Here is a 26,006-nt window from a genome sequence, read left to right as displayed (position 1 = left end):
CAAAGGCCAGCGCCGCAGCATTCCTAGATCGGTTGCACACAGCGGCTTTGTGGGAGCATTTAGCGGCAATATACTCCTCGATTCGCGAAATTGCATGCAGACATAAAAAATTGCATGAAGCAACGACCTTTCACTTCCAGCTTGACTTCCAGCTTGGCGCGTTGAGAGTCGTCTGCTATTTGTAAATACTGTGTATGGGCGTAAATAACACACATCGCATGCCTCGTAAACGTCACATCCACGTTCAATATTTACCTATCTGAAAAATGCACGTGGGGTTACGTACGCTTTGCAAGCCGCACCGCAGAAAAACGACAGAAAACCATGCACAACTACGCTGCGCTGACCGCCACCGGCATTCCACTGACGAGCGGTTCGCCACGGGCGGCGCTGTTCGCTGAAACGACGGTGGTGCCATACAGCGGCCGCCCGGTCCCTATAGGTGGCGCCATCATGCCGCTCGGAACCGCGGCCCACCCTCGCTTGGCTTTGACCGGATTTGTGGCTGGAAAATTTTTGTTACAGTTGACAGTACTCGTTTCGTGAAACATTGGGTATGCTCGGCAACGTCACAGAATACTATGTCGCTCATGCGACTTGCCCAGTGTAAGTTCAATGCGCTGGACGGCTGTGCAGCTACAACCGGCATAGTATACACAGTACGCACATACGACATAAAGCCAGCAGTATTTTTACGTGTGCATTTGTAACTTTTATAGTTTACCATAACCGGTCGTATTGCTATAAAAAGAATATGAATTTAAATGTAAGCGAAAAACGTTCGTTCTGCAAGCTGATAACCCCTGCTTAATTTTCATTGGATTTTGCCGGCCGCAGCCAATCGCACAGCTCCCCAAATACGTCATAGGCTCTACTGCGGGAAATGAGCTATAGTGGGTCGCATGGTCATTCTCTTTTTTCGCATTATATAGCTGGTATGAGCGAAGGTTGTGTTAAAAGTTGCGCCAGTGTTTTTCTAACGAGGCAATCGTTTGAATGAACCAAACTTGCATATTGTCTGCAGGGCCCTTTTAATCTTTGTCAGCTTGGTCGTGGCTCATATTGAGTGGAAGAAAGAGGGGTTTTGGAATAAAAAAAAGACGTTTAATTAACTGAGAAAACTGGGAGCCGGTGGTGGTTTCAAGTGCATCGTGCTCTGGGAACTCGGGGCGAGACCTCTCGGCGCGAGAACTGCCCGATGCTTCGGAGACGGGTCACATCTGCAAATGCCTTCAATGCTCTTGCAGTGAGCTGGAAGTCACTCCATCGCCTGCGCCAAGTTAGTGGGGGCTGCACCTTGAAAACTGCGCTACGAGCTCTTAAACCAAGATGTTTACTACGTCGAACTGACGGCGATTATACGTACTAATGGCGCGCAGCCAGCCTGCTGCAAATTATAAACTTCAGCCTCACCCTCTCACTTCTCGCAGGGCAGGGTCAAGCGGGGCATGATACTCTCGCTGGTGGCCGGCGCGGTCCTGTCGATCGTAATGTACGGCCTGTGGCACGTGCTCGAGGTGTCCTACCGAAACAAGGCCGGTGCCCTGGTCCAGGCGGAAGAAGAGGGGACCACACGTGTGTCAGCCGACTGGAGTGGCTCTACGAATTCGTTTGCACCGTCCAATTTCTGCGACTCTACCAGCTGCCAGCAGTTTTCCAGCATGTTTCAGAGCTCTATCTCATACGACGATTATCCTTGCTCGGACTTCTACAACTTCGTCTGCAAGCGCTGGATTCTCGCACGGCCCCAGGAGTTGAGCGTCAAGTCCGAACACCGAAAAAGGATCATCGGCCTTATGCGCAATGTGCTTAGTGTTCTGCCGCACGTCCTGGCCTCGAACGTCTCGGAAGCGAAGGCGTTGGCGCTGTACAAGGCCTGCCTAACGCCGCGTTAGGACGTAGAAGCGCTGAGAGAAATTCTGCGAATGGAGGGAGTGACCTTCAGCGAAGACCCGGGCGAACATCCACTGAGACAGGTAGTGCACTTCAACGTCCGCTACGGCGTCGATACGCTCTTCCACGTCCGTCGAGGCCACCCCGGCTCCTGCCGTGGAAAGAACATGTTCGTCTTCGAAAAGATCGACTTCCATTCGTATGCACCCTACATAGAGAAGCTGTCCTCCAGCACCGAGTATGTCAGAAAAGCGCTGGCCATTGCCACAGGGAAGAATGTTTCAGAGGCAATCGTTCAGGACATCGTCAACGTGGACTCGTTCGTGAAGTCTTCGATCCGTAGCCTGCAGTGGTTGCCCAGGAGAAAAGAATTCGTGCTAAGGCACGGTGGACCCTTTGCCGGCAAGGTGTCGGTGGCCGACGTGTTCCTCTACCTCGGCAAGGCCTTGGCTCTCCAGTTTGAAGAAGATGACTGTCTAATAGTGGCGTCCGACGACGTCATAAAGCTTCTCGATGAGATATTCACGAAGTTCAGTTCGTTACAGCTTAACAGGTGAGCACTCTGTGCCGTCTGTAACCTCAGATCTTTTGCAAACGAGCAAAGAATGTGAAACAACACGTGCGGCACTATTTGATTTCATAAGGAAATCTTTTGTTTGGCAATGACCTTGGATGAGGTTATCTGAGCGAAGAAAGCATGCGGGGCCAGCGCACATAGGTTCGGTTGTGTCCGAGGATCATTTTTGATAAAGAGATAATCGGAACAAAACGAACTTCGTTAGAGCGAGGATTTATTGTATATTGTTGCGGATCAAATCACGCTAGAATCCACATGGCACATTTTCGCCGTTAACAGGATAACGCAAGTGAACTGAACTAAACTCGTACGCGTCCGTCGTAAGGATCCTTTAGGGGTACGGAAATGGTTCTGCTGCTCTCACAGAACGACTGAAACGTGCGACAGTATATTACGCATTACCCAGCTTACGAAAAGCTGTATTATCCCTCCATTACTGCAACGGTTCAGCCACACAGGGACCAATCTCTGCTCGTTTTGCAAAATATCAAGCAGAATTGATAATCAATATTTATTTACAAACATAAGAAAGCTTAACTTTCGCGGTTTTTTTTAATGTCAATTCAAACCTTTTTTTTACCAACTCCTCTTTATGCGACTAGTACATACCCATGGTCATACACCAGGTCATAAACTATGCAGTTACCAGAGCTGAACACCTAAATATCACGAGAATAGAGACACAACGGCATTCCTACTTTATTTCTCTAGCGGAAGGTTTTGCAACACACAAGCAAGCTATCCCGCCGGCACGCGCGTACGTCGGGATTGCTTCCCTGCCTTTCCTGAACAAGGGGACAGCGCAATGCCAACCCTTAATATTAATGAGTAGAGAAACGTTGACTTTCTAGGCATACGAAATACGAAAACGAATAAAAACTAAGGATAACGACCAACCCTGCACTACGTCTGGCGTCAGCGGTAAAATAGATATTTGGCGAAGTACAATCACTTGATTGCTATTAATGTGTAAATTTACATCTTTTTCGAAAAGAAATACAACACACAAATAGTGAAATAACTCCCCGTATCTGCGTACTTACAACAAATTCCTAAAGCACCGAACAGTGTAGGCAAGCGGCGTACGAATGCTGTGCATTACTAGACAATTCTCTGCATGCTTCCCGATTTATTCGTTCGGTCCAGGCGGGCTACATAGCGTCTTCACCGATGTTTAGGCTTAAGCGCAACTTACAAAGGCATTCGAAAAACTGCGGCAACATAGGGTGCGTTGGATTCGCTCTGATATCTCTCAAGTTTTCGGGCAACTCAGTGCACGCAGTACTCACGCATGCGAGCTCTTAGGTGGGACGTGCAGCAGTGATCCTTCCGCCTGGCTCTTTCTTCTGGCGTTGTTGCAGGTACGTAAGTTGGACGATCCTGCGTCGGGCGGCTCCCATGGCCGACGCGTCGCTGGTGCAGCCCGAGTCCCTGCGGCACTACTACTGCTTCCCCCTGCTGGAGCGGCTGATGCACTACAGCCTCACGCGGCGCTACCTGGAGACGGTGGTGCCGCCGAAAGGGTGCGTCACGCGCGAGGCGGCCGCCATGTCCAAGGCCATCATGCGCTCGTTGCTCTTCTTCGTCGACACCACCAGCTGGCTGACGGCCGGCCAGAAGCTGCGCATCCGGCGACAGCTTGACGATAGCGTCCAGCTCATTGGCTACCCGGCGTCCAACGAGCCCGGTGAGCGACTGGGCGATTAGGTGCAGTAGCCACGAGTGTAGACGTCATTAGAGGGTTTTAGCTGACCGTTTCTGACGGTGCGCTCTGCTCCGATAGCTAGCGGGAGCGACATTGCGCATGCGTGGCGCGCAAAGGCGCTAGCGGCAATACCGGAGCGGGGCCCCGCTCCGCTAACCGGGGCCTCTTAGCTGACCGTCGCAGCCGATTACGTTACCGTGCGGATATTGACATGGCTGCCCCGCGATGTGAGCGCGCTCCGGCGAACTCTGTTTCTTTAGTTAAAACGCGAGCGACGAAATCGCGAAAGCTCTTCCGAATAGGCAGAGGTGCCACACTCCTCAACAAGCTTTAGTACGGAAGCAAAAACATCGACCCAAGCGCGGGGCTGCTTCTATGCAGCGCCGAGAAAGACAGCCTTGTCTTGGCTCTTACAAAGTTTATCGGCTTCTTTAAAATAATTTAGTATGATTATGTATTCGACTACATCGTTTTAAAAAGGTGGGCACTAAACGGCACTTTACACTATTTGGCGACCAAATTCAAATTCGTATCTTGCTATTACGCTCTGGTTTTCCCACGCACAGGGCACGACCAGTAACGTGAATAATTCCCCGTCGAGGGAGATACGGTTATCGCTTAGCTAAAAGCCTTTCTGCCGCTGACGCTGCGGTTGTGCTTAGCAGGCCGTCGGGAGCATAGCGGAGCGTCAAAAACGGTCAGCTAAAACTCTCTATTCTCTTGGTGCGGATGAGCTTGTTAGAACGCCTGTTAGAACGCTTTTACGACTCTTGGTGCGTGGCCGATGGTCACGACTCTTGCGTTGGCTTCGAGTCGGGGCAAGCATTTGGATAAAGCGGGATGACGAAAGGAATTTAAGCAGTATACCGCATGGTTCGAGTTTCAGTGAGCAGGGCGGGCACTCTCGGGTGTGCCGGAATAAATAAACTTGTTCGGGTGCACCCTTCTATTCACTTCACCGCGACGTGTCCAGGAGCGTACCAATCAGGAAGATATCGACAGCCAAAACATTCGCAAAGCACTTGAATGAGACGTCACCATCTAACATTGCTGACGCCAATGTTAAACACCTTTATTAAAGGCAGACTGGCGTAAGAAAGGAGATTGGGGGTGGGGTATTACAATGACATCCTTGTTGCAACATCTTGGATGCTTAAGAAATCAAGGCACCAAAGGAAATATCCCTTCCTCGACCGTCGCAGCTACGTGGGTCTGATCACGGCCGCGGTGGCTACTTTTCTGCTGGGTAAAAGCGAAAACGCCCGGGTATCGAGACTTCGATGCCCACTAATCTTTGGAGCCCTCCACGACAGCGCGCCTCATATATGCCATGCGTAGCTTCGGCCCGCAAAAACCGATAAAATTTGGATTTTATACATGCAAGCACTACACGAACCATGAATAAAAACACAACATTGATCAGTTTTAAAGAATCAGCCTTGCGTAACTGATTTAGCTGTATTCCAGACCCAAAGCAAACTTTTAAACACAGACAAGGCATAAACGGAGGGAACTTTAAACGTTAAATTTTCGGGCTACAGCGTGCCATATGGGCCAGCACAAAAGCATACTTATCAGTGTATCAACTGAGCGTTCGCAGCGAAAAAGAGGCGCAATAGTGTCGCCAGTCATGTTTCTCAGGGATGGCTTTGTTGGACGGTCACCAATAGCAGAATGATGACATTTTGTGAGGCCATAGAGACCTCTCCTGGATGTCGCCACTGCTTCCGCTGTTTTTTACAGTATCTTGATTATTTGTTTGGCGTTTTCGAGAAAATCGGTATAATTTTTTATCGGGACTAGGTATTTTTTAATGGACCACGCTTGTATCCGCCGCTCTTCAACGTCCACCCGTGGCTGCCAACTAGGGGAGTGTCGCACGGGTGAGTCGGAGAGCTCGGTATGGCATCGACGTGGCATAGACGCAGAGACAGTTGATTGTACTGCCTCCGCTTCGAAAAAGAAACCACAGCGCGGGCTGAGGAACCCCTCCGTCCGATGAAGTAGTCGAAGCCATACTTTTAGTTGTTGGCCCGCAGACTGTCTGAGGAACTTCACCGAGCCCGTGTCTGCCGACAACGCTCTCCAGGCCTGGGCCCTTGCCGCGTCCACGGTCAGGACGTGCCAGCTCGGCGAGCCGAATATGCAAGAGCCCCTGGTCCACCCGGTCAGCACCCAGGTGGCGTTCAGCTCGGACGAGCACTCACTCTCGGTTCCGGCCGCGCTACTGATGACCCCGTTCTTCGGCTGCGACGGCCTCCCCGGAATCAACTACGGGGCTCTCGGCTCCGCCGTGTCCAGCGCGTTCGTTGGCCTGCAGCAGCTGTACTTCCAGAAGGAGGAAGTGCACCACGAGGCCACCAGGCGACTGGTGAGCCCCGCTTCCAATCGGACGAGTATGCAGCTAGGAGCCACTGAGAGTCGAACGTGAACGTCCACGTTTCGTGGTTAAGTTACCCCTAGGTGACATGACACTTCCGGTCCTTACGACACTTGCCCACGCTTCATTGTGTACAAACATTTTATTCAAGGATCTCTTAAGTCGAGGGAAGATGCTACCGTGGCAAGGCTGCAATGTCCATGCGTGCAGTGGGTTAGTAGCCATTTAGTGGCGGGTGGAGAACACACCATCATAAGTGAGCCTAAGATAACGGAATTTCGTTGTATTTCTCAAATATATCTATTTCTGGGATCTCTTCCTTTCATTTGCGCCTGTAGCGGAACCGAAACATTTTTTTCCGACGTGATGCTGTCAAAAAGAAGACTTGCTCAAAACATGGCTTGGTGTAGCGGACAAAAGGAGGCAACCTCAGAAAGACGTACCACGCATAAGCGCGAACTTCGTGCTTACCTAATCCACACAGTTCCGAATTTAAACACGAATTCGGGCCATTATCCTAGAGAGCAAAATAAAAATAAACATTGGTCGCTTCGCAGAAAATGACGTCCAAAAGTCTTGTGCCCCGCCTGCCGCGTAAATGGCTTTCTTCTCTTTCCTCTCCACCTCTCACGCTCTTACCCTTCCAACGCGCTCCTCCCGCTATCAACACAGTGGAGGCGCACTCAACCCATTTCAATTTTACCGCCTTCTGCTGCTCGCGCGTCATCCACTGAAACCTTTTGTTACTGTTGGACTTCTTGGAATGCCGGCCCAGGGGGCGCAGCGTTTTGACCAAAAACTACAGAAATTTTTTTGTAGGGCTTTTTTGAAGGCGTATTGTTATATTTGTTGTCGTGGCTATCAAGCATCCCCGTATTCTCAATTACAAGAACGATGCGAGCACCCATTGCGCATTGATGTTTTGCCTCAAATATGCATAATGTTTTCTTTTTGCTCGATAATGTTGAAAGAGTTATTTTGGCCGAGCGACTAAATCGAGGAACGGGGAAGCAGACAGACAGACAGACTAAAATTTTCGGGTTTAAGTAGCAGGAGAAAGATTATCGTAGTTAATAACAAAAACAAGCAACATGCGCTGGCGATTACAATACTCTCTAAAACGATATTTGGGCGCAGCGCGAGCTGCAGTGTCCTCCATACCGGTGCACATCTGCTTCGCCTCAGGAGGTGATCGCGCGATCAGCGAACGCTCGGCGGCGCGCGCTGCTCTGCTGTTACAGCGCAGCGCGTCGCCGCCGCCGGCCAGCGTGTCGTTGCAAGTAACGTTGAACCTCACGCGCAAATGTCACGCGGTTCAGATTAGCCACGGAAGGGAAGCAGAGAGCATGTTGTTGCAAATCGGGTTTTAACCTCCCTTGCAAATGTCACGTGGTTTTGGTTAGCGGCGAATATAGTTTTTTACCACGGAGGAGCGCCGACTTCACTCTCTCCGATGGGACCTTAATGTCCCTCACTCGAGAAGCACAGTGTGGCTAGCGCAGCGAATGGGCGCTGCTGACCAGCCTTCCCCGCGTGGGAACGCTCAGCCCGGCGGGCGCTACGGCGGAACCCAATCCATCGGCTTTGTCGTCAGCGTCAGCGGCGGTTGTTTTAGATGCAGAGCATCTGATTCACTCGCCTTTTCCCTCCGGCGTCGTCGTCGTCGTCGTCGTCGTCGGCGGCGGCGTTGTCCACCCCTCCCCCATTCTCCTCGCCGCGCCAGCTGCGCTCTCCGCCGCTTACCCCCTCTCCTCTCCGATAACGAACACTCTCTCGCGAGGGGCATTGGATTGGATTCGATTGGATTGGCTTGGCTTGGATTGGCTTGGCTTGGATTGGATTATATTGGATTTTGATCGTATTGGATTAAAGTGGATTGTGTTGGATTTTGTTGCCTCATAGCCGCGGCAGACGCGCTGGGGCCGGCGCATGTGCAGTACTCTCTCTTCCGCGGTTTCCTGTCCTTCGGGCGCGCTGCGAATATAACTGATGTGCCGTTCTCCGGCGAAGCAACATCCACGCTTGGCTCAAACACCTAGGGTCCACGCCGCTTTACAAGTACGCCAACGTCGTCATCGACTGGGACCGGCTTACGCAGTCCCCTCAACGTTATGCGCGCTATAAAACGCGGTCCCTTCGCCGCTCCGCCTATGCGTCGCATCTACACAGGTGTTCCCGCGAGGGGAGGTGGGAATTTTTTTTTCGTTTTTGGGCCTGTTTTGGCGCAGCTGAGCGTCCGTTTCAGGCCTACTACGCACGGGCTGATGAGCACGTTCGACAGCACCTCCTGGGTAACCGCTACCTCACAAAATGAAGTGGTCGTACGGCGAGATACCGCCAGGATTGGTTTGCAGGGCGGAAACAAAATGTAGAGACCACATACAGACATCTGGACACTAGAGAAACGCTAGCTTTTCTGAACTGGGTACCATTTTGCTGTACCATTCTTGTACCCTTTGCTGTATCATTCTCGTCTCTCGTCTTTGAAGCACGAAGCTATCTAGCGCGAGGCGTAAACGAGTGTCCCGGTGGTTTTCTTACAACGCGTTAGAAAGCGCTCCAGCACGAAGCGTAAACGAGTGTCCCGATGTTTTAGTACTGTGGCTACATGAGACGACGATTAGGACGACGACGACAGGAGACGCCAAAATCCCCAGCTGCTAAGGAGCTTCACCCCTAAAACTGCAACTCCGATACGAGACAAATTATTTCTGTCATACCCGTAGACGTTCGTGGCGAAATTTCGGAAGTGTGCCACGACAACCCTTCTCGCGGACATCTCGATACAGCATGGACTATTGGAAAAAATTCAAGACGAGAAACGCTGCCGAAGAGACCTGTCCGAATTCTGCAGTTTATCACCGTCGAAACGAGGCCCTTCCAAAAGATCGGAATGGACCTTCTGGGCAGTTTCTTGCATCACGAGCTCTGAGAACAAGTGGATTGCCGTAGCGACAGACGACATAACGCGGTAAGCAGAGACCCGTCGCTCTAACGAAGTGGACTGCACAGGAAGCCGAAGAGTTCATCATTCACCAAGTTGTTCTGCGGGATAGAGACTCTGAAGTCCTGATCACAGACCGCGGAACTACCTTTATTGCGGAGTAAAGAATCTTACGCTACAGCAATACGGATCAACGAAGAACGACGCCGTACCACCCACAAATGAACGAGTTAACGGAACGCCTGAGCAAGACAATCCCGGACATGCTATCAACGTATGTTGATGTTGAACACAACACGGGAGGCGAAGCCCTTCCTTATCTCACGTTCGCGCACAACACAGCTATAGACCGTTCCATCGGGCGAGGGAGAAACGTACTCTCGGACTCAGCGCCGCGGCGCGCGGACCGCCTTTCCCCCTCTCTGTAGTGTGCGCGCCGATCACTGCGGCCCTGGCGTGGCTGCTCCTTTGCCTTGACTACGCTTTGTAGGCATCGCGCGTGCGCGTTTACCACTAATTTACGCATTATTTTAATGAAATGTTGCTAATAAATGATCCAGACTGGCAGCTTTTGAGTTGCGCACTTAATAGCACACAAGATTTTTGGCAATTTTGTTCTGATGAGCTCTTTCTTTACACTCGATCCTACCTTGGAGTAGGGGCAGAAAATTCTTCTACCTTCTCTCCAAATTAAAATTGGTAACTGAAACTTGCCTGTGCCGCATTAGTTCCATGTCCACTGCTGCTGCGGTCACATTGCGGCATACCCGGCTCCAAGTATTACGTGGGCTGTCGTTGGTGATTTTCACAGTGACACCTGTCTAGGTTGTCCTTTTCCCCAGCCAATCTCATCGAAAGGGGGAGGGGACTACTGAAGAGGATTCCACCTCCATTATTCCCCCATCCCCGACTCGGGCAAAATAAAGTTGTTCACTCGGTCACTTCAGCCAAGAGTTTTTAGTCTATTACCCAAATATGATGTCTCTTTGTCGGCACCCCGCACGGGGCACCTTGAGCAATCTTGGTGACGGTACTGGCGATACCGTGGACCCCGAGCCCCCAAACATAAGCTGGATCCTACCGTGGCGATGTGTTTATAGGTGGAGGGTTAGAAACCACGCACGGTGGCCGTCGGAGGCCAGGTCAAGCTCCGGCGGATGGGCTCCCTGTCTGTTCACCAGGCAGGGAGCTCCGGGACCTCTTTGGCTACCAGGGTAAGGTCAAAGAAGAAAGTACCCCCGTCTCCCTGCTTTTATACTATGATATATGGCATTTTCAAACCCCCCCCCCCAAACGTGATCGGTGCCTGAAAAGGGGCCGCACCGAAGTACCCTTTCCTTCATTGCCATCTTTAACATTTCCTGAACCAGATCATTACTCTCGATTTCTTGTCATGGAGTCCCTCAATCCAACCCACCCTCTTGCATCTCAGTCAGTCTTCTTGATCGCAAAATATCTTGAAGCCATAATAGGAAAATCATATAAGTGCAAAAAACAAAGGTCTGGTGAACTACTAATCGAGGTAAATGACAAGCAGCAGTCCACGAAGCTTCTAGCTCAGACTAGACTGGCTGATCTAGACATCAGGGTCACACCCCATCGGAGCCTCAACAGCTCGCAAGGTGTGATATCCGAGACGGATCTCTTGAACGAAACGGATGCGGATCTCCTTGCCGGCTTGAAGGATCAGGGCGTCACTGCCGTGAGACGCATCACTATCCGCAGAGACGACAAGGAGATTCCCACCAAACACATTATCTTGACTTTCGACCACGCAGTTCTTCCACAATACATAAATGCAGGTTTTATCCGTTGCTCCATCCGTCCCTACATCCCGAACCCGCGGCGCTGTTTTAAGTGCCAGCGGTTCGGGCACGGTACAAACTCTTGCCGTGGCCGAACGACGTGTGCAAAATGCGCGTCGCATGACCATCCGAGCGACAACTGTCCATCTGACACCCTCTCTTGTGTAAACTGCGGGGGGGGCGCATGCAGCCTACTCCCGCAAGTGCGAAAAATTTCAAACGGAAAAAAAGATAATCAACATCAAGGTAACTGAGAACATCACCTTCCCAGAGGCGCGAAAGAGGTTCGCCTCTTTCCCCCTGGGGGGGTACGCCGACGCAGCTCGCCGGGGGGCGGAGCGGCGTCTGGTTTCCACAGGGACCGAGTTCAGCGAGTCTGACCTGGTCCCTCCTCCGCTCCCCCCTGGGTTGCCTCAGGCAGCCCAACCCGCCACCACGCCGCTTGCTGAGGCAGCCGCGGTTGTGGTGCCAACCTTTTCCGTCGGGACCGGTGCCGCTCCCGCCTTTGTCTCCCCGTCCTCCAGTGCGTTGGAGGGTACCGAGGTGATGGACATCACGGGCCCTGCACCGGTTCCCACCACCACCGCACCGTCCGTGCCACCTCTGGCGCCCCGGACGCCCTCAGCGGTGGCGGCTCAAACGAAGGGCTCCCGAGGGGGGGCCAAGTCCGGGGGGCCCGGTCCGTCGGGCACCCCTCGGACATCCGACGACGATATGGATGTCGGGCCGTTCCTGCCTGCAACGCAGCGCAAGGAACGCGTCCCGACGCCAAAGCCTCCCGACAAGCCAAAAAAGGCGAGAGTCACAGCCCCGAAAGACGACACATAAACAAACACACACACTCCAGTAGCTCTCACACTAAATAATGGGAAGAGAAAACATAATTCAATGGAACTGTAGAGGCCTTCTTAAAAATCTTGACGATGTATACGAAATACTGCATGCTAATCAGCCAAGTGTAATGTGTGTTCAGGAAACACATTTGAATTCCAAGCACACAAATTTCTTGAATAGTTACATGGTCTTCAGAAAGGACAGGGATGGCTGCACACACTCTTCTGGCGGTGTGGCCATAATTGCTCGGAAATCCCTAGCCTGCAACCCTGTCACTCTGAACACTGTCCTCGAGGCTGTAGCAATTCGAACAATATTATTTAATAGGTTGATAACGGTATGCTCCATATACATTCCTCCTACACGTTCGAGCTCTGACTTCGAGGCGTTGGTTGACCAGCTGCCCGAACCATACATCTTAACAGGCGATGTCAATGCTCACAATTCTCTATGTGGCTCTTCTCGTACGGATGCCCGGGGTCACCTGATAGAGACGTTTCTTACATCCTCTGGAGCATGCCTCTTCAACAATAAACAGCCTACATACCATAACATAGGACACAACACATACTCGTATCTTGACTTGGCTATTGGCTCTGCAGTTCTCTTTCCACTTCTCGAGTGGGGTGTGGGCACTGACCCATATAGCAGTGACCACTTCCCCACCTCACTAACATACATAGGTAAAGGCCCATGCAGTCCATCTTCCCATAATAGGTTCAGTGAAGCACGAGCTAACTGGAATACATTTACAGAGACATCCAAACTACACCACACATCCATAGGACACCTACACGTTGAAGAATCTACCCAACTCCTCACGGCGCACATCCTCGACGCCGCCGAAAAGTCCATTCCCCACGCCTCTGGTGCCCCGCGCAACCAGCGGAGGCCGTGGTGGAATGAGGACTGTACGCGGGCGCGAGAGGCCCAGAACAAGGCGTGGGGTATCCTTCGTCGGTACCCCACGTCGGGAAACCTCCTCTTGTTCAAACGGGCCAAGGCGTTAGGAAAACGTGTGCGCCGTGAGGCAAAACGAGAGAGTTGGCGCACCTTCCTTACATCCATTAACTCATACACAGATGCACGTAAGGTATGGACAAGAATACGCAAACTTAAAGGACAACATACACATAGCCTGCCCCTGGTCAGTACAACAGGGGACACACTCGAAGACCAGGCTAACACTCTTGCACAACACTTCCAACACGTTTCCAGCTCTGCACACTACACAAACACTTTCCTGAAACATAAAAATACTTGTGAAAAGAAGTCCCTACATGACAATAACAGGTCAAAATCTGGTTACAATTCTGAATTTACACTCTATGAGTTGAGGGCTGCACTGAGCACGTGTACACCTTCAGCTCCCGGCGCATATAAGATTACATACACCATGATACAACACCTACACCCGGACACTCTTGAAACACTCCTACACCTATACAACAACATATGGCTTTCGGGGCACTTCCCAAAATCTTGGAGGGAGGCTATTGTAGTGGCGTTCCTGAAGGAGGGTAAGGACCCTTCTTCTCCCGCCAGTTATCGACCCATCGCCCTCACAAGCTGCCTGGGCAAGCTTCTCGAGAAGATGATCAACAGGAGACTTGTGTACTTCTTAGAGTTCAATGGTCTTCTCGAGAGCTGCCAGGCCGGCTTCAGGGTGGGGCGATCTCCAAACGACCAACTCGTCGCCCTTGAGTCGTATATCAAGGATGCGTTTGTCCATAAGCAGTTTTGTGCTACGGTGTTTTCTGATCTCGAGAAAGCCTACGATACCGCTTGGCGCGACGGGATACTTTGCGACCTAAAATCCTTCGGTGTCTCGGGAAATATGTTTAATACACTTCGTAGCTACCTGGCGGAGCGAACCTTTCGTGTGAGAGTTGGCACTGCCCTTTCAAATGTTTTCCTGCAGGAAAACGGCGTGCCTCAAGGCGGCGTTTTGAGCTGCACATTCTTCATTGTCAAGATGAACTCACTTCGAAAGGCGTTGCCACGAACCATTTCCTGTACAATATATGTAGATGATGTGCAAATATCTTTTAAATCATGCAATATGTCAATCTGCGAACGCCAAGTCCAGCTTGGTGTCAACAAACTAGCAGGCTGGGCAGATCAGAACGGTTTTAAGCTGAACCCAGTCAAGAGCACTTGTGTTGTGTTTTCCAAAAGGCGTGGGATCAGGCCAGATCCAGACATCAAACTGAATGGTGTCTCGATTCCGGTCAAAAAAGAACACAAGTTCCTCGGTATAATTCTTGATGAAAAACTTTCCTTTATCCCTCATATGAAACAACTAAAACAAAAATGTCTTAAAACAATGAATATCCTTAAGGTTATCTCCCACCAATCCTATGGTTCCGATAAAGAACTCCTGCTGCGCTTGTATACTGCTTTGGTTGGGTCTCGTTTGGACTATGGCAGTGTAGTGTATGGGTCGGCGAGCAAAACGGCGTTACGAATGCTTGACCCAGTGCTACACTTGGGGCTTCGTCTCGCCTCGGGTGCTTTTCGCACTAGCCCTGTGGAGAGTCTGTATGTCGAGTGTGATAAGTGGAGCCTTGAGAACCAACGAACGTATATGGACTTGCTTTATGCTTTTAAAATTTCATCACTCAATAATCATCCTTTTTATCCTGTCTTTAACGACACATCCACATCTGTGCTTTTTCTAAATCGCCCATCCGTTCCTCTGCCCTTTTCATTTAGAGTGAGAGAGCGAGCCTCGGATCGGAGCGCTTCGTTTTTAGATGTGTACAGGTCATCCTTTGCTAACAGTTTACCGCCTTGGCAAGTTCGCCCTGTGTCGTGTGACCTTTCTTTTATGAGACTTGACAAAAATCGTGTACCACGAGCTGCAATACTGCAGCACTTTCTGTCTTTGCAGTTTAAATACACATGTGCAGAATTTTATAGTGACGCTTCTAAAACCTCCACTATGGTGTCGTGCGCTGCTCATGGTCCAAATTTCAATGCAGCCAGAACCATGAGCGTGCACACAACAATTTTTTCAGCAGAAGCGTATGGAATTTTACTGATTGTACGTCACATTTTTGAAACTCAAATTCCCAATTCCATCATTTGTACAGATTCTTTGAGTGTTGTTCGCGCACTGTCATCGCACAAGCCCCCCAAAAACCACATAGTTAATCTTGTATTCAACACTATCATGTCCGTGTATGCACAAAAGCATGAGCTGGTCCTCTGCTGGGTCCCAGGACACGCAGGGATCGCTGGGAATGAGTTGGCAGACGAGAGGGCCACTGCTGCTGCACTCAGGAACACTGTAGACATTACAACAATACCCTACACAGACCTCAAGCCACACATAAGGCAACACCTGCGCAGAATATGGCAAACACACTGGGACGAACAGACAGACAACAAACTACATGTAATAAAGCCACACTTGGGACGGTACACATCTGACTCACACAACAGACACACGGTAGTCGCCTTGGGTAGGCTACGGATAGGGCACACACATGCAACTCACTCGTATCTGCTGACGGGATCTCCTAGGCCCCAGTGCAGCAGGTGCGGAGATGCCCTATCCGTAGTACACATACTAATAACATGCAAGGCACTTCACACAACACGACACAAACACTTCAGAGGACTCTACAGACAACATACTCCCCTACATCCGTCGTTTTTTCTAGTTGACGAAGCCATTGTTTCTGTGAAACGTGTGTTTGAGTTTTTGTCAGAAGTCAAGTTTTTAAACCTCATTTCCTATCACGCATCATGAAATCTGGCCCTATACACCAGCCATGCTCATTGTCGTTTTGTGATTTTACTTTTGTTTTTGCTGATTTTACTTAGTGTTTAAGGTATCACCTCTCATATACGACTATTGTTTTGGCGCTCTTTGCCCCAGTTGGCCTTGCGCCATAAACATCAAACCATCATCATCATCATCTTTGTCGGCAACATCAAACCTAGATAAAAGCAACGCAAAAGCGAAATCTTGTCTGGTTGCCCAACAGCGGACTAATAAGATGCTTATAATAAGTTGCCCAACGGCGGACTCTCTCCAGGAGCTGTGTTGTTCACTTTATTTATGTTGTACTTTAGTACTGCAGAGCAGCTTGAAATTCGAGAGAGAGGAAGATTTGGCGACAGTGGTGGCTGAGGGTGACGTGTTAATATATCGATAATATGTCAAATACTTACTAAGTCCACCCAAAACAACCTGTATTAAACCCTGCAGGGATATGAAGCCAGAAGTACGTTACACTGGCGTCGACACGCGCTTCTGCTTGTTGCCCATGGGCGCCGGGCGTATCACGGTTAGATAATTTTAATAAACATCAGCTTTTGCAGTAAAGTGATAAAAATACCCTCTTTACGCGATCCCGGACACAGACACGCAAACAAAAAAATTGTGACGAAGTATTGCAAACATATGTTTGACACGGCATCGTTTACCCACCGCGGACCACGCTACCTCGAGGTGAATTTCAGCTCCACCGCGGCCCAAAAAGCTGCCAATTTAAGCTAAATCGCTTAATCTGGTCCTATGCAACAACTTTCCGATTTAAAGTATATTAGAAACGAACGCACAACGCGCTACAACGAAAAAAAGTCCCCCGCATTTCCCCGAGGGGGAGAATGAGAAAGTGCGAATGCACGGTTGTCGGCCTGCTTGCGGCGTTTGCGCTCGGCACCCGCAGCCCACCGCCTCGCCGCCTTCTCTTCCATCTCTTCGATCGGGTTTGTAGTATCACGTGTACACCACGCAGTTATCAAGCCGCTATAACGCCGCTGAGTCGCCAACGCAACGCCGCTGACGACGTAGTTTGAATGCGTTAAAGATATAAGGAGCGTTCCTAACTCTCAAATCAGCGTGGCTTCCGTGGCTTAGTCGGTAGAGCGTTGCGGTGCGGCCGCAACGTCCTCGGATCGAAACCGGGCGCCGGATGCTGTTATTTTTTATATAGTGTAGTGGCCTGGCTGGCGCGCCGAGAGAGGGTGTTGCGAGCTGGAGAGTAGGCGAGGGGGGAGAGGAGGCGCTACGCGAGCGCCCTCACGCGTCGGAAATCCGGCGCCGTTGCTAGGCACGCTAGCTAGCTCCGTTGCTAGGCTGCGGACGGACGGTGGACGCGTGATTCAGGGTCGCTTAAGAAGTGCATTCGCACTTAAAATTCACTGAGCCTCCGTTGGCGCCCAGGCGCCGCGGAGCAAACGCCCAAGCCAGCGAATCGGCTAGCTACGAGAGGGCGCTGCGTACGCAAGATGGCGGCGCCCTCGTTGGAATGGAAACTACACAGATGACACAGTTTCATCTTGCTTACGGAAGACCGCCGACTACGATGTTCTACGCCATTCGGCTGCACGTAGAAGACAACGACTTCTACACCGACTTAAAGCAGACCTACAGCGTGCGGAGGAGGCATGTCAGCTTGCTTGAGTTCGTAAAACAAACCCGTAGCCAGTCGATGCCGGACGCTATGACATCCGACATCGAGACGCCGAGTATCACACATGAAAACTTGTGTGTTTGGAAACCCATTTGTCAACGCGGACTCAGTATGAAAGCTCCTGCGATGGTATTTCGAACCCTACGAAATTTAGCGACGTCTTGGTCGGCTTATGTACAAGGTTGCCCCACCGCGACGCGCGCGGCCCCAACTCGTCCACGTGGTTCGCCTGAAGCCCTACTACGACATATGACGGGCTTTTTATGTGTTGACAACCGTTTTAATTGTAGCATTGGGTCGATCCACTCCTTGAGGGGGAGGAGGAGGGTAATGCCCGGAACTATATATAACCTCTGACGTGTTTATGTATTTTGTTGCCAGCGTCTGGCCAAGCCCCGCTGTTTTATATAGTTAAAAGTGAGGCACGCGTTTCTGTCTCTTTTGTGTGCCACGTAGGATACATAATTTTATATTAGGAGTGTATCGCATGTCGTCACGAGAATATAATGTTTATCTTTGATCACCATGTTCGAGGTCTGATTCCATGCTTTTCGAAGGAATCACTCCGAAAGACAAATGCTCGCACGGCGGAAACTGCGACATTCGATTCACCGACATTTGCTCGTACATGTCATTTTGTCGAGGGCTCACTCGTCTTGCGTATTTTCCGAGTTCATAAATGAGCCCAACTTCGTTCCAATAAACTTTTGTTCAAGAAAATCTGGGATGTCCTTGGCTACGTGACAATATTGCGGCGTAACATTAATACATGAGTGGAGTGTACTTTTAGTTAAAAAATACATCTGCTTGAGTTTTGCGTTAGCATATAAAGAAAGGTGTTGAAAGACAGGTTTCCACCCAAAAATACAAAAAGGGCTCCCACTCGAGCTTAGACGTCGTCGCGACAGTCCAAGTTATGCAGTAATGAACGATTCCAATAGATGGCGCTCGTGAAGTGAAATCAAGGGAAATTCAATCGACTTGAACTAACTTCCTCCGTGTGTATCATGTGAGGGTTGAGACGGGAGGGGAACAGATCAAGAAGTAGGCGGGTCATAGAAGAAAGCCATTTACGTGGCAGGGGCGGTAGAGGACTATCGTCTATCGGCGATATTTGCAGTGAAGTGTGCAGGTACACGGCCACGTTTACCTGCACGTAAAATTGGCATCTAAATGCACAGAACCCTAGCCGCATAAAGCGTTGCTTTAAAAAGACACTTCGGGCGCCGTCCCCTGACCTCGATGCTTCAAGCTCGCATCATGTTACGGACAGTTACGCGTCACGTGATGATGTTGATTGAGGAATGTGACTGCCTTGCCTCGATTCACAATGCACAGGAGTATATCAAGGACGCCTACCGCACAGCCATGGCCGCGTCCACCGAAGACCGGCTGGACACGTGGGCCGCCCTTCGAGACTTCATGGGCCTGTTCCCGGCCTACCGGGCCTTCGTGTCTGGCGCCTCCGGACAGCAGATCCAGGGCCTAGATTGGCTGAACGAGGAGCAGCTCTTCTTCGTGGCCTTCTGTTACCAGCTGTGCCACAAGAGCGGGCCGCAAGTGAACCTCCTGGAAGCGACGTCCGCCGCCAAGTTCCGCTGCAACGTACCGCTGAGGCACATGCCGCAGTTCGCAGACGCCTTCAAGTGTTCCAAGGGCTCACCGATGGCCCCCACAAGCGTGTGTCGTTTCTGGGAGGCCTCTAACTGAATGGGATGGGGCGTTCGCGAGGCTGCACGTTCTCGTTATATATTCAGCTGCGCGGCTTTGCATGGCCTCAGAACAAACCGCACCTGTATTTTATTTTTCTCTTTCACTGCTCTTTGGTCCAACCAAATATTTTATTGGCAGTCGCCATTGTTTATTACATTTTTGTTAAACTTTCACGGAGAATAGATTTTATTTTTATAGTTTACCTACACTACACCAAGTCTCCGAATGTCACCATTAGAAGAGGCCCCGATAGTCCTCCGCGTGTTGGGGAAGTTTGGAAGAAGTGGCGCCGCTTTTTCACGCTGTGGGGACGCAACTGGGAGCGGAGTCTAAGCAACGGCGTTGAATAGGCGGCCCACGCGAGTCCTCACCACTACTCCGTGGTGTCTACTCAGCGCGGCACAACTGGTATTCAATAATTCGCCGAAGCGGAGACAGGGGGCGAGTGAGTGAGTGAGTGAAGAATGTATTAAAATCGCCTGCGGGGGGTCTCCGTTACCGAAGCGCCGTGATGCGGGCCTACGTCTTCCGGGCTGGGCTTTTTACTAGGCTGCTCCCTCGCTACTCGTGTCGAGGTCCTCCAGCCTTAGAACCATAGCATTAGATTTGGAACATGTGGGAGTAAGGGTTAATAGAGAATACCTCAGAAACCTTCTGCAACCAATTTCTTCAACCTTAAATATCAGTCAACATAAAAAACAAGCAGGGTTCCGTAAAGGTTATTCTATAACAGACCATATTCACACGATCAATCAGGTGATAGAGAAGTGCGCTGAGTATACTGAACCCCTCTGTATACAGCTTTCATAGGTTATAAGAAAGCATTTGACTCTGTCGAAACCCTAACAGCCATTCAGGCATTACGGAACCAGGGGTAGATGAGCATTATGTAAGCATACTAGAGGATATCTACAATGGGTCCACAGCTACCATCATCCTTCATAAGGAGAGCAGTAAAATACAAGCAGACAAAGAAACACAATCTCTCCAATGTTATTCACAGCATGTTTACCGGAATTATTCAGAACGTCGGATTGGGAAGAGGTGGGAGTAAGGGTTAGTGGAGAATACCTCAATAACCTCAGATTTGCTGATGACGTTGCCTTGCTAAGTAACTCGGGGGACGAATTCCAAACCATACTTTCTGCACTGGACGAACAGAGTAGAACCGCGGGCCTGAAAATAATATGCAGAAAACCAAATGATCAATAACCTCGGGACAACCCGGACAGCACAACAGTTTGGGATAGGGGACGAGGTAGTGGAAGTGGTAAGCGAATATATCTACTTAGGCCAAGTTGTGACCCCGGATCCCAACCATGAGGCAGAGATAATTAGAAGGATCAGAATGCGGTGGAGGGGATACGGCAGACATTCTCAGATAATGAAAGCCCTAAGTAAAAAAGTCGCTAAATAAAAAAGTGTATGGCAGCTGCATCTTACCGGTAGTCACCTACTGGGCAGAAACTTAGAGGCTCAATAAGAGGGTTCCACTTAAATTGAGAACGACTCTGCGTGCAATGGAGCGGAAAATGATAGGTGTAACGTTAAGGGACAAGAAGAGCGCGGAGTGGGTCAGGGAACAAACGCGTGTTAAGGACATATTCATATTGGCAGAAATTAAGAAGAAGAAATGGAGGTGGGCAGGGCATGTAATGCGAAGGTAAGATAACCGTTGGTCATCAAGGATAGCAGAGTGGATCGCTAGAGAAGGCAAGCGTTGCAGGAGGCGACAGAACGTTACATAGGGAGATGAGATCAAGAAGTTTGCGGGGATAAATTAGCCACAATTGGCACAGGACCGGGCTAAATGAACAATAATTGGAGAGGCCTTTGCCCTGCAGTGGGCGTAGATAGGCTGGTGATGATGATGATGATGATGTCTTCAGTAACCTCAGATTTTCTGAGGAGGTTACCTTGCTAAGTAACTCGGGGGACGAACTGCAGATCATGCTTACCGCACTGGATAAACTGAGCAGAACCGTGGGCCTGAAAATCAATATGCAGAAAACTGAAGTAACGATCAATAATCTCGGGACAGCACAGCGGTTTGAGTAGGTGGCGAGGCAATGTAAGTGGTAAGCGAATCAATATACTTACCCCAAGTAGTTACCCTGGATTCCAACCATGAGGCAGATATAATCAGAAGGATAAGAATGTGGTGGAGTTCATTCTTCAGGCATTCTCAGATAACGAATGCCAGCCTAACATTATCCCTGAGGTCCCTGTATGACTGCTGCATCTTACCCGTACTCACCTACAGGGCAGAAACTTTGAGGCTCACTAACAGGGTTCAACTTAAATTAAGGACGACTCAGCGAACAATGGAACGGAAGATGATAGGTGGAACATTAAGGGACAAGAAGAGACCGGAGAGGGTGAGGAAACAAACGCGCGTTAAGGACATAGTAGAAATTACGAAGAAGAAATGGTCGTGGGCAGGGCATGTAATGCGAAGTCAAGATACCCGTTGGTCATTAAGGGTAACAGAGTGGATCCCTAGAGAAGGAAAGAGTGGCACAGGGCGGCAGGTTAGATGGGCAGATGAGATCAAGAAGTTTGCGGAGATAATTTCGTCGCAGTAAGCACAGGATGGCATTATTGGAGATTAATGGGATGGGCATTTGCCCTGCAGTGGGCGTAGAAAGGCTGCTGCTGATGATGATAATGACAGTAATTATACACTGTGGACAGCGGAAGCAAAAAAGGGAAATACAAGGGAAAAAAGTACAGGGGGTAGGAAATGGACAAGAGTGAGACGCAGACCAGAGCGAAGAACGAAAATGAGGGGAGTTCAACGAATCTTAGAAACACGGGCAACAAGTTCATCCGAAGTGAAGTCCGGCCACCAAACTGTACCGAGAACCACGAACACACGGGCGCAACAATCGTTTGTATTGCAGGTTTTCGTCCGACTACCGGCGTCCCGAGATATGCAGTCCAAGCTTCTTGGTAGAGCCGCCCTAGTCACTCCCCACCCGTTCCATATTCCACCGTGCTTTATTCCCGGTCTGGCCCCTTTCTCTTGCGTGTTAAGTGTAAAGACAGACTAATATCGAGCAAGGGGCGGTTGGAAAGAGATTTTATTAAATTATCTCTAATAAAATCAAAGGAGTGTCACAAAATGTGTGCAAGGGTTTCTCTCCGTTTTGAATATATTTGTTTGTGTGTGTGTGTGTGTGTGTGTGTGTGTGTGTGTGTGTGTGTGTGTGTGTGTGTGTGTGTGTGTGTGTGTGTGTGTGTGTGTGTGTGTGTGTGTGTGTGTGTGTGTGTGTGTGTGTGTGTGTGCCCTTAAACATGTGCGCTTAACTGGTTTGAAAGCGCACATGTCTGTTAGATGGGTCTTCATCTCAGGAAGCCAGCTTCGTCGCCGTCCTTCGCCTGGGTCACGTACAGATGCGCCCAGAAACTTATAGTAATAATTTTGCTGTTTGCACAATAATAACGATTTAAAATCATTTGCTCTGTGATCGACAGGCTATCCGGCGCACCTAGAGAGTCAAAATTAAAGTTTTGTATAAAGTATTTGATTGTTGCGTCACCAGCGACCGCGAACACCATGCACTGCATACTGCCTTCCACCACTTGATACCTCATTTCGCTTGTTTTTATAATTCATCATTCAAGGCAATGTGGCTGCTTTAGATGGTACTACAATTGTTTCCTTTATAAGTAAATATTGTGGGTGGCAGTGTACGTTACGCAATTCATTGCGGAAGCCTCTCAGACCTAAGCAATGCATCAACGTCCTCACAAAAACATTTTCTCTGCGTTAACCGAAGCACAGCCCTGAAACACACAGTTTCGACCAGTATAGATAGATGCCCGGTCCGTACTTATCAGTTTCCATGTTTACGCAAATACTAACCTGCACGAAATGTGCCCACAATTTCTTTGTAACGTGATGCTCTGCTTCGAAGGTTTTAGTAAAATACTGCATTTCTTTTTACCTTCCCGCACTCCTATGAAAGCACGTAACGAGGATTTTCAAAACTCTTCAAACTAAACATTTCCTAGACCACAATGGCAATGCCGTTTGGAAAACGTTTTTAGCCGGAGCACTGCACAGGTTTACGTCGGCCTTATACCATGCCAAAGACGGGAACACCAGGCACCAGAAGTGTCCGAGTGTTCTCCACAGGGCTGAGGCTTCCGGTGAGCGTCGTCTTCGTGTGGTGGTGGTTAGATCCAGCCTCCGGTGCCAAATGACCTTGATAGTCCTCCAAACTGTTCTGGACGGGCCTAAGAATTCTCGTTTTTGGCTTGTGTATAACTGGCACGACAAGCTGCAGCGGCTGCTCCGTCTCCTTCCTGCTGCGGTCGTCGTCGTCGTCGCCATGATGCCTCTCACTGGGATTTCTTGGGTTTCTGGAAGGATCGCTCTGGTCAGGAGAGACAAGGAAAGGGGAGACGGGGAACGAAAGCAAGGCCCTTAAAATCCGTGATTTGACTACGGCAATAAGTTTCGAAAGTTGACATCTCCGTTTCAGTTAAACGTACCTACCTTCTTTGCCTATTGTACAGCGCTATTCCGGTGTTAACACAAAAACTTTTAGCTCAAAATACGCCCCAGAAGTTGGATTTTACTGATAATTTCTACCAATCGCGTAATGCGTTGAAGGCATTAAGTTAGAGCCCCTGCATAAGAACTGCTTTCATGATTCCGCTCGTTAAGAGAAAAAAAGAAGGAGAGTGACCGCTTTAGTTTTCGCAGCACAAATTTTCGCATCCCTGCTTGCGGGACTCATTGTTTTGGAGGAAGAGGGCACTTGTTCGGGACCTTGTGCAGGGCATGCATTTAAGTTCCCGAGGTGTAACCGGTACGGGTGCATACTAAAAAAAAAACTAGCGCAGGAAACTCAAAGACGAGAAAAGGTACAAACACAGCGTTGTGTTTGTGCCAATTGTATGCTTTCTCGTCCTTGTGGCGCTATTTTTTTTTCAGTATGAACCAGTACCAAATCACCCAATTTATCGTCTGAATAATGGTGCACTTTCAATCAAGTACACCACTGAACACCAGCATCACCAAGTGACAGTAGAGACCCAGGCTCATGCGTATGCTTGTAGCTTTATTTTTAAACATTTTCTTTTTATTGTCGAAACTGATAAGTGCTCATGTACACCTTCAATGTTTATCTTCTGAAATATACTGTGATTTACTGTGATCGCACTGTTGAATGCATTAGATGTATTGATGTATTTACGTGTGTAGACAGCCTGGACCACGTCAAGCGGTTTTCGCTTTACCCCTGGTCCCTACCTAAACGTGTACACTACATAAAAATGAATAAAAGAAAAAATTTCAAGGGAAAGTTCAACAGCAGATCAAGAAATATTGGCGCAGATTGAAAAAAACAAAGATGCCACTGATCTACCTTCGGAAAGCCCAGGGTGTGCACTTGATTTCTGTTTGCACGCAGTCAGTGTTCGCTGCTGGCACTGTATCCAAGTTTGCGGTACCACAGCTTGGAATTAATGGCTTGTTAAAATTCTCAAGGACCACAAAATCAGAACGCGTCATAAAAATGAAGACTGTATGTGTGATAATAAAGATTTTAGCATTTTACAAATTGTGTATGGCAGGAGGTTCGTGATTGTGTGGTTGCATGTGAGGATGTGCATTTCCGCTGTGCTGCACACTCTAGTGAACACTATTTTGTGAAGAAAAGTATGAGTTAGTAAAATAAAAGTATTACCCGCAAATACAACTTAATTTTTTTCACCTACCAGGGTTCTGCCGAACTTTTTCCACAGTTGTTTTCCCAATCTAATTTTCTCTACTTAACAAAGTGAAAAGATTCACAACTTCAATCAGTAATTCTGAATCCCACCCCCTCCCAAGGTACTATAGAAGTTTGCCATGCCTGCGTGCGTAACTTGGGCAGCTAACGTACGCAGGAAACGTCGATAGCGGAGTAAAAAGTTCAAATACAAAAGTCCTCCTTCCTTTGACATAAGCTGTGTTCATTTTTGCGAATTCATACATGAAAGTGAGACACCACTGACGAGAGAGAAAACAGGGCAAATTAATACCCCCGTGCAAGTAAACACACACCAGTACACAACAGTCCCACAAAATGCAATTTTTTGCCACATCACAACACGGCACAAATGCGAGGGTAACACATGCAACACCTAGAATGCAGCATGTGGCATTGCCATGGGGTGGAACGCTTAAACTAGTCATTACACTAAATTTCTGCACAACGGGGCCCAATTCTGCAGTAATATTGCAAAACGTTATCTGCTTCTGCCCAGCTACCGCATATCTACAAGACTTCGAAGCATGTGTGGCGATTGGTGCTCCTAATTTTCCCCTTGCGCCCGAAGCAATATGCCGGTGTTTCTTTCCGGAGTTCGACAATGTGACACAAAACTCAGAGTATTATTTTTAAGCGTCCCTAAACCTACAGCTATGCCCCCCGGATTGACATGGTAGCTGCTATAAATCACGAGATGAGCTGCTTGTCAGTACTGCATCTTCGACAATGCGGCATAACAACTGGGATTACCGCTTTAAAAAAACAGGACACACGTAAGTAAAAACGGACAGGACTGGCGCTATCCCAGTTCTTATGATCATGAACCAACTAGCCCAGCAGCAAGTTTTATTAAGACAATGCGGCGATCTAGTAAACTGCTAGATGAACCAGGCCCCAGGGCAATTCGTTGTCTTTTGTGTTCATCACGGGATATCAGCCTATGAAATGCTGCAGAGAAAAT

The 26,006-nt window shown here is 49.3% G+C and overlaps 2 protein-coding genes across 2 annotated transcripts in view; one reads left to right on the top strand and one right to left on the bottom strand.

The window, feature by feature from the left end:
- Positions 1–1,925: 1,925 nt before the first annotated feature.
- On the top strand, positions 1,926–19,277 carry LOC144167888 (membrane metallo-endopeptidase-like 1). Its single transcript, XM_077697030.1, has 4 exons — positions 1,926–2,446; positions 3,832–4,157; positions 6,215–6,546; positions 18,906–19,277. Exons 1-4 carry the CDS (start codon positions 1,926–1,928, stop codon positions 19,275–19,277), a joined length of 1,551 nt encoding a protein of 516 aa, XP_077553156.1.
- A 4,202-nt stretch (positions 19,278–23,479) lies between these two features.
- LOC144168815 (uncharacterized) overlaps positions 23,480–26,006 on the bottom strand; it is a 93,000-nt gene continuing 90,473 nt past the window's right edge. The window contains exon 11 of the mRNA XM_077697803.1: positions 23,480–23,648. Within this exon, the coding sequence (XP_077553929.1) occupies positions 23,628–23,648 (21 nt within the window). The 3' untranslated portion in view covers positions 23,480–23,627. The remainder of the gene's footprint in view (positions 23,649–26,006) is intronic.

Source organism: Haemaphysalis longicornis, unplaced genomic scaffold (genome assembly GCF_048455015.1).
Source record: "Haemaphysalis longicornis isolate Haplotype H1 unplaced genomic scaffold, Haemaphysalis longicornis Haplotype H1 scaffold_2, whole genome shotgun sequence".
NCBI lineage: Eukaryota > Metazoa > Arthropoda > Arachnida > Ixodida > Ixodidae > Haemaphysalis > Haemaphysalis longicornis.
The sequence above is the reverse complement of the archived record's forward strand: the minus strand, read 5'-3'. Positions and strand labels throughout refer to the sequence as shown.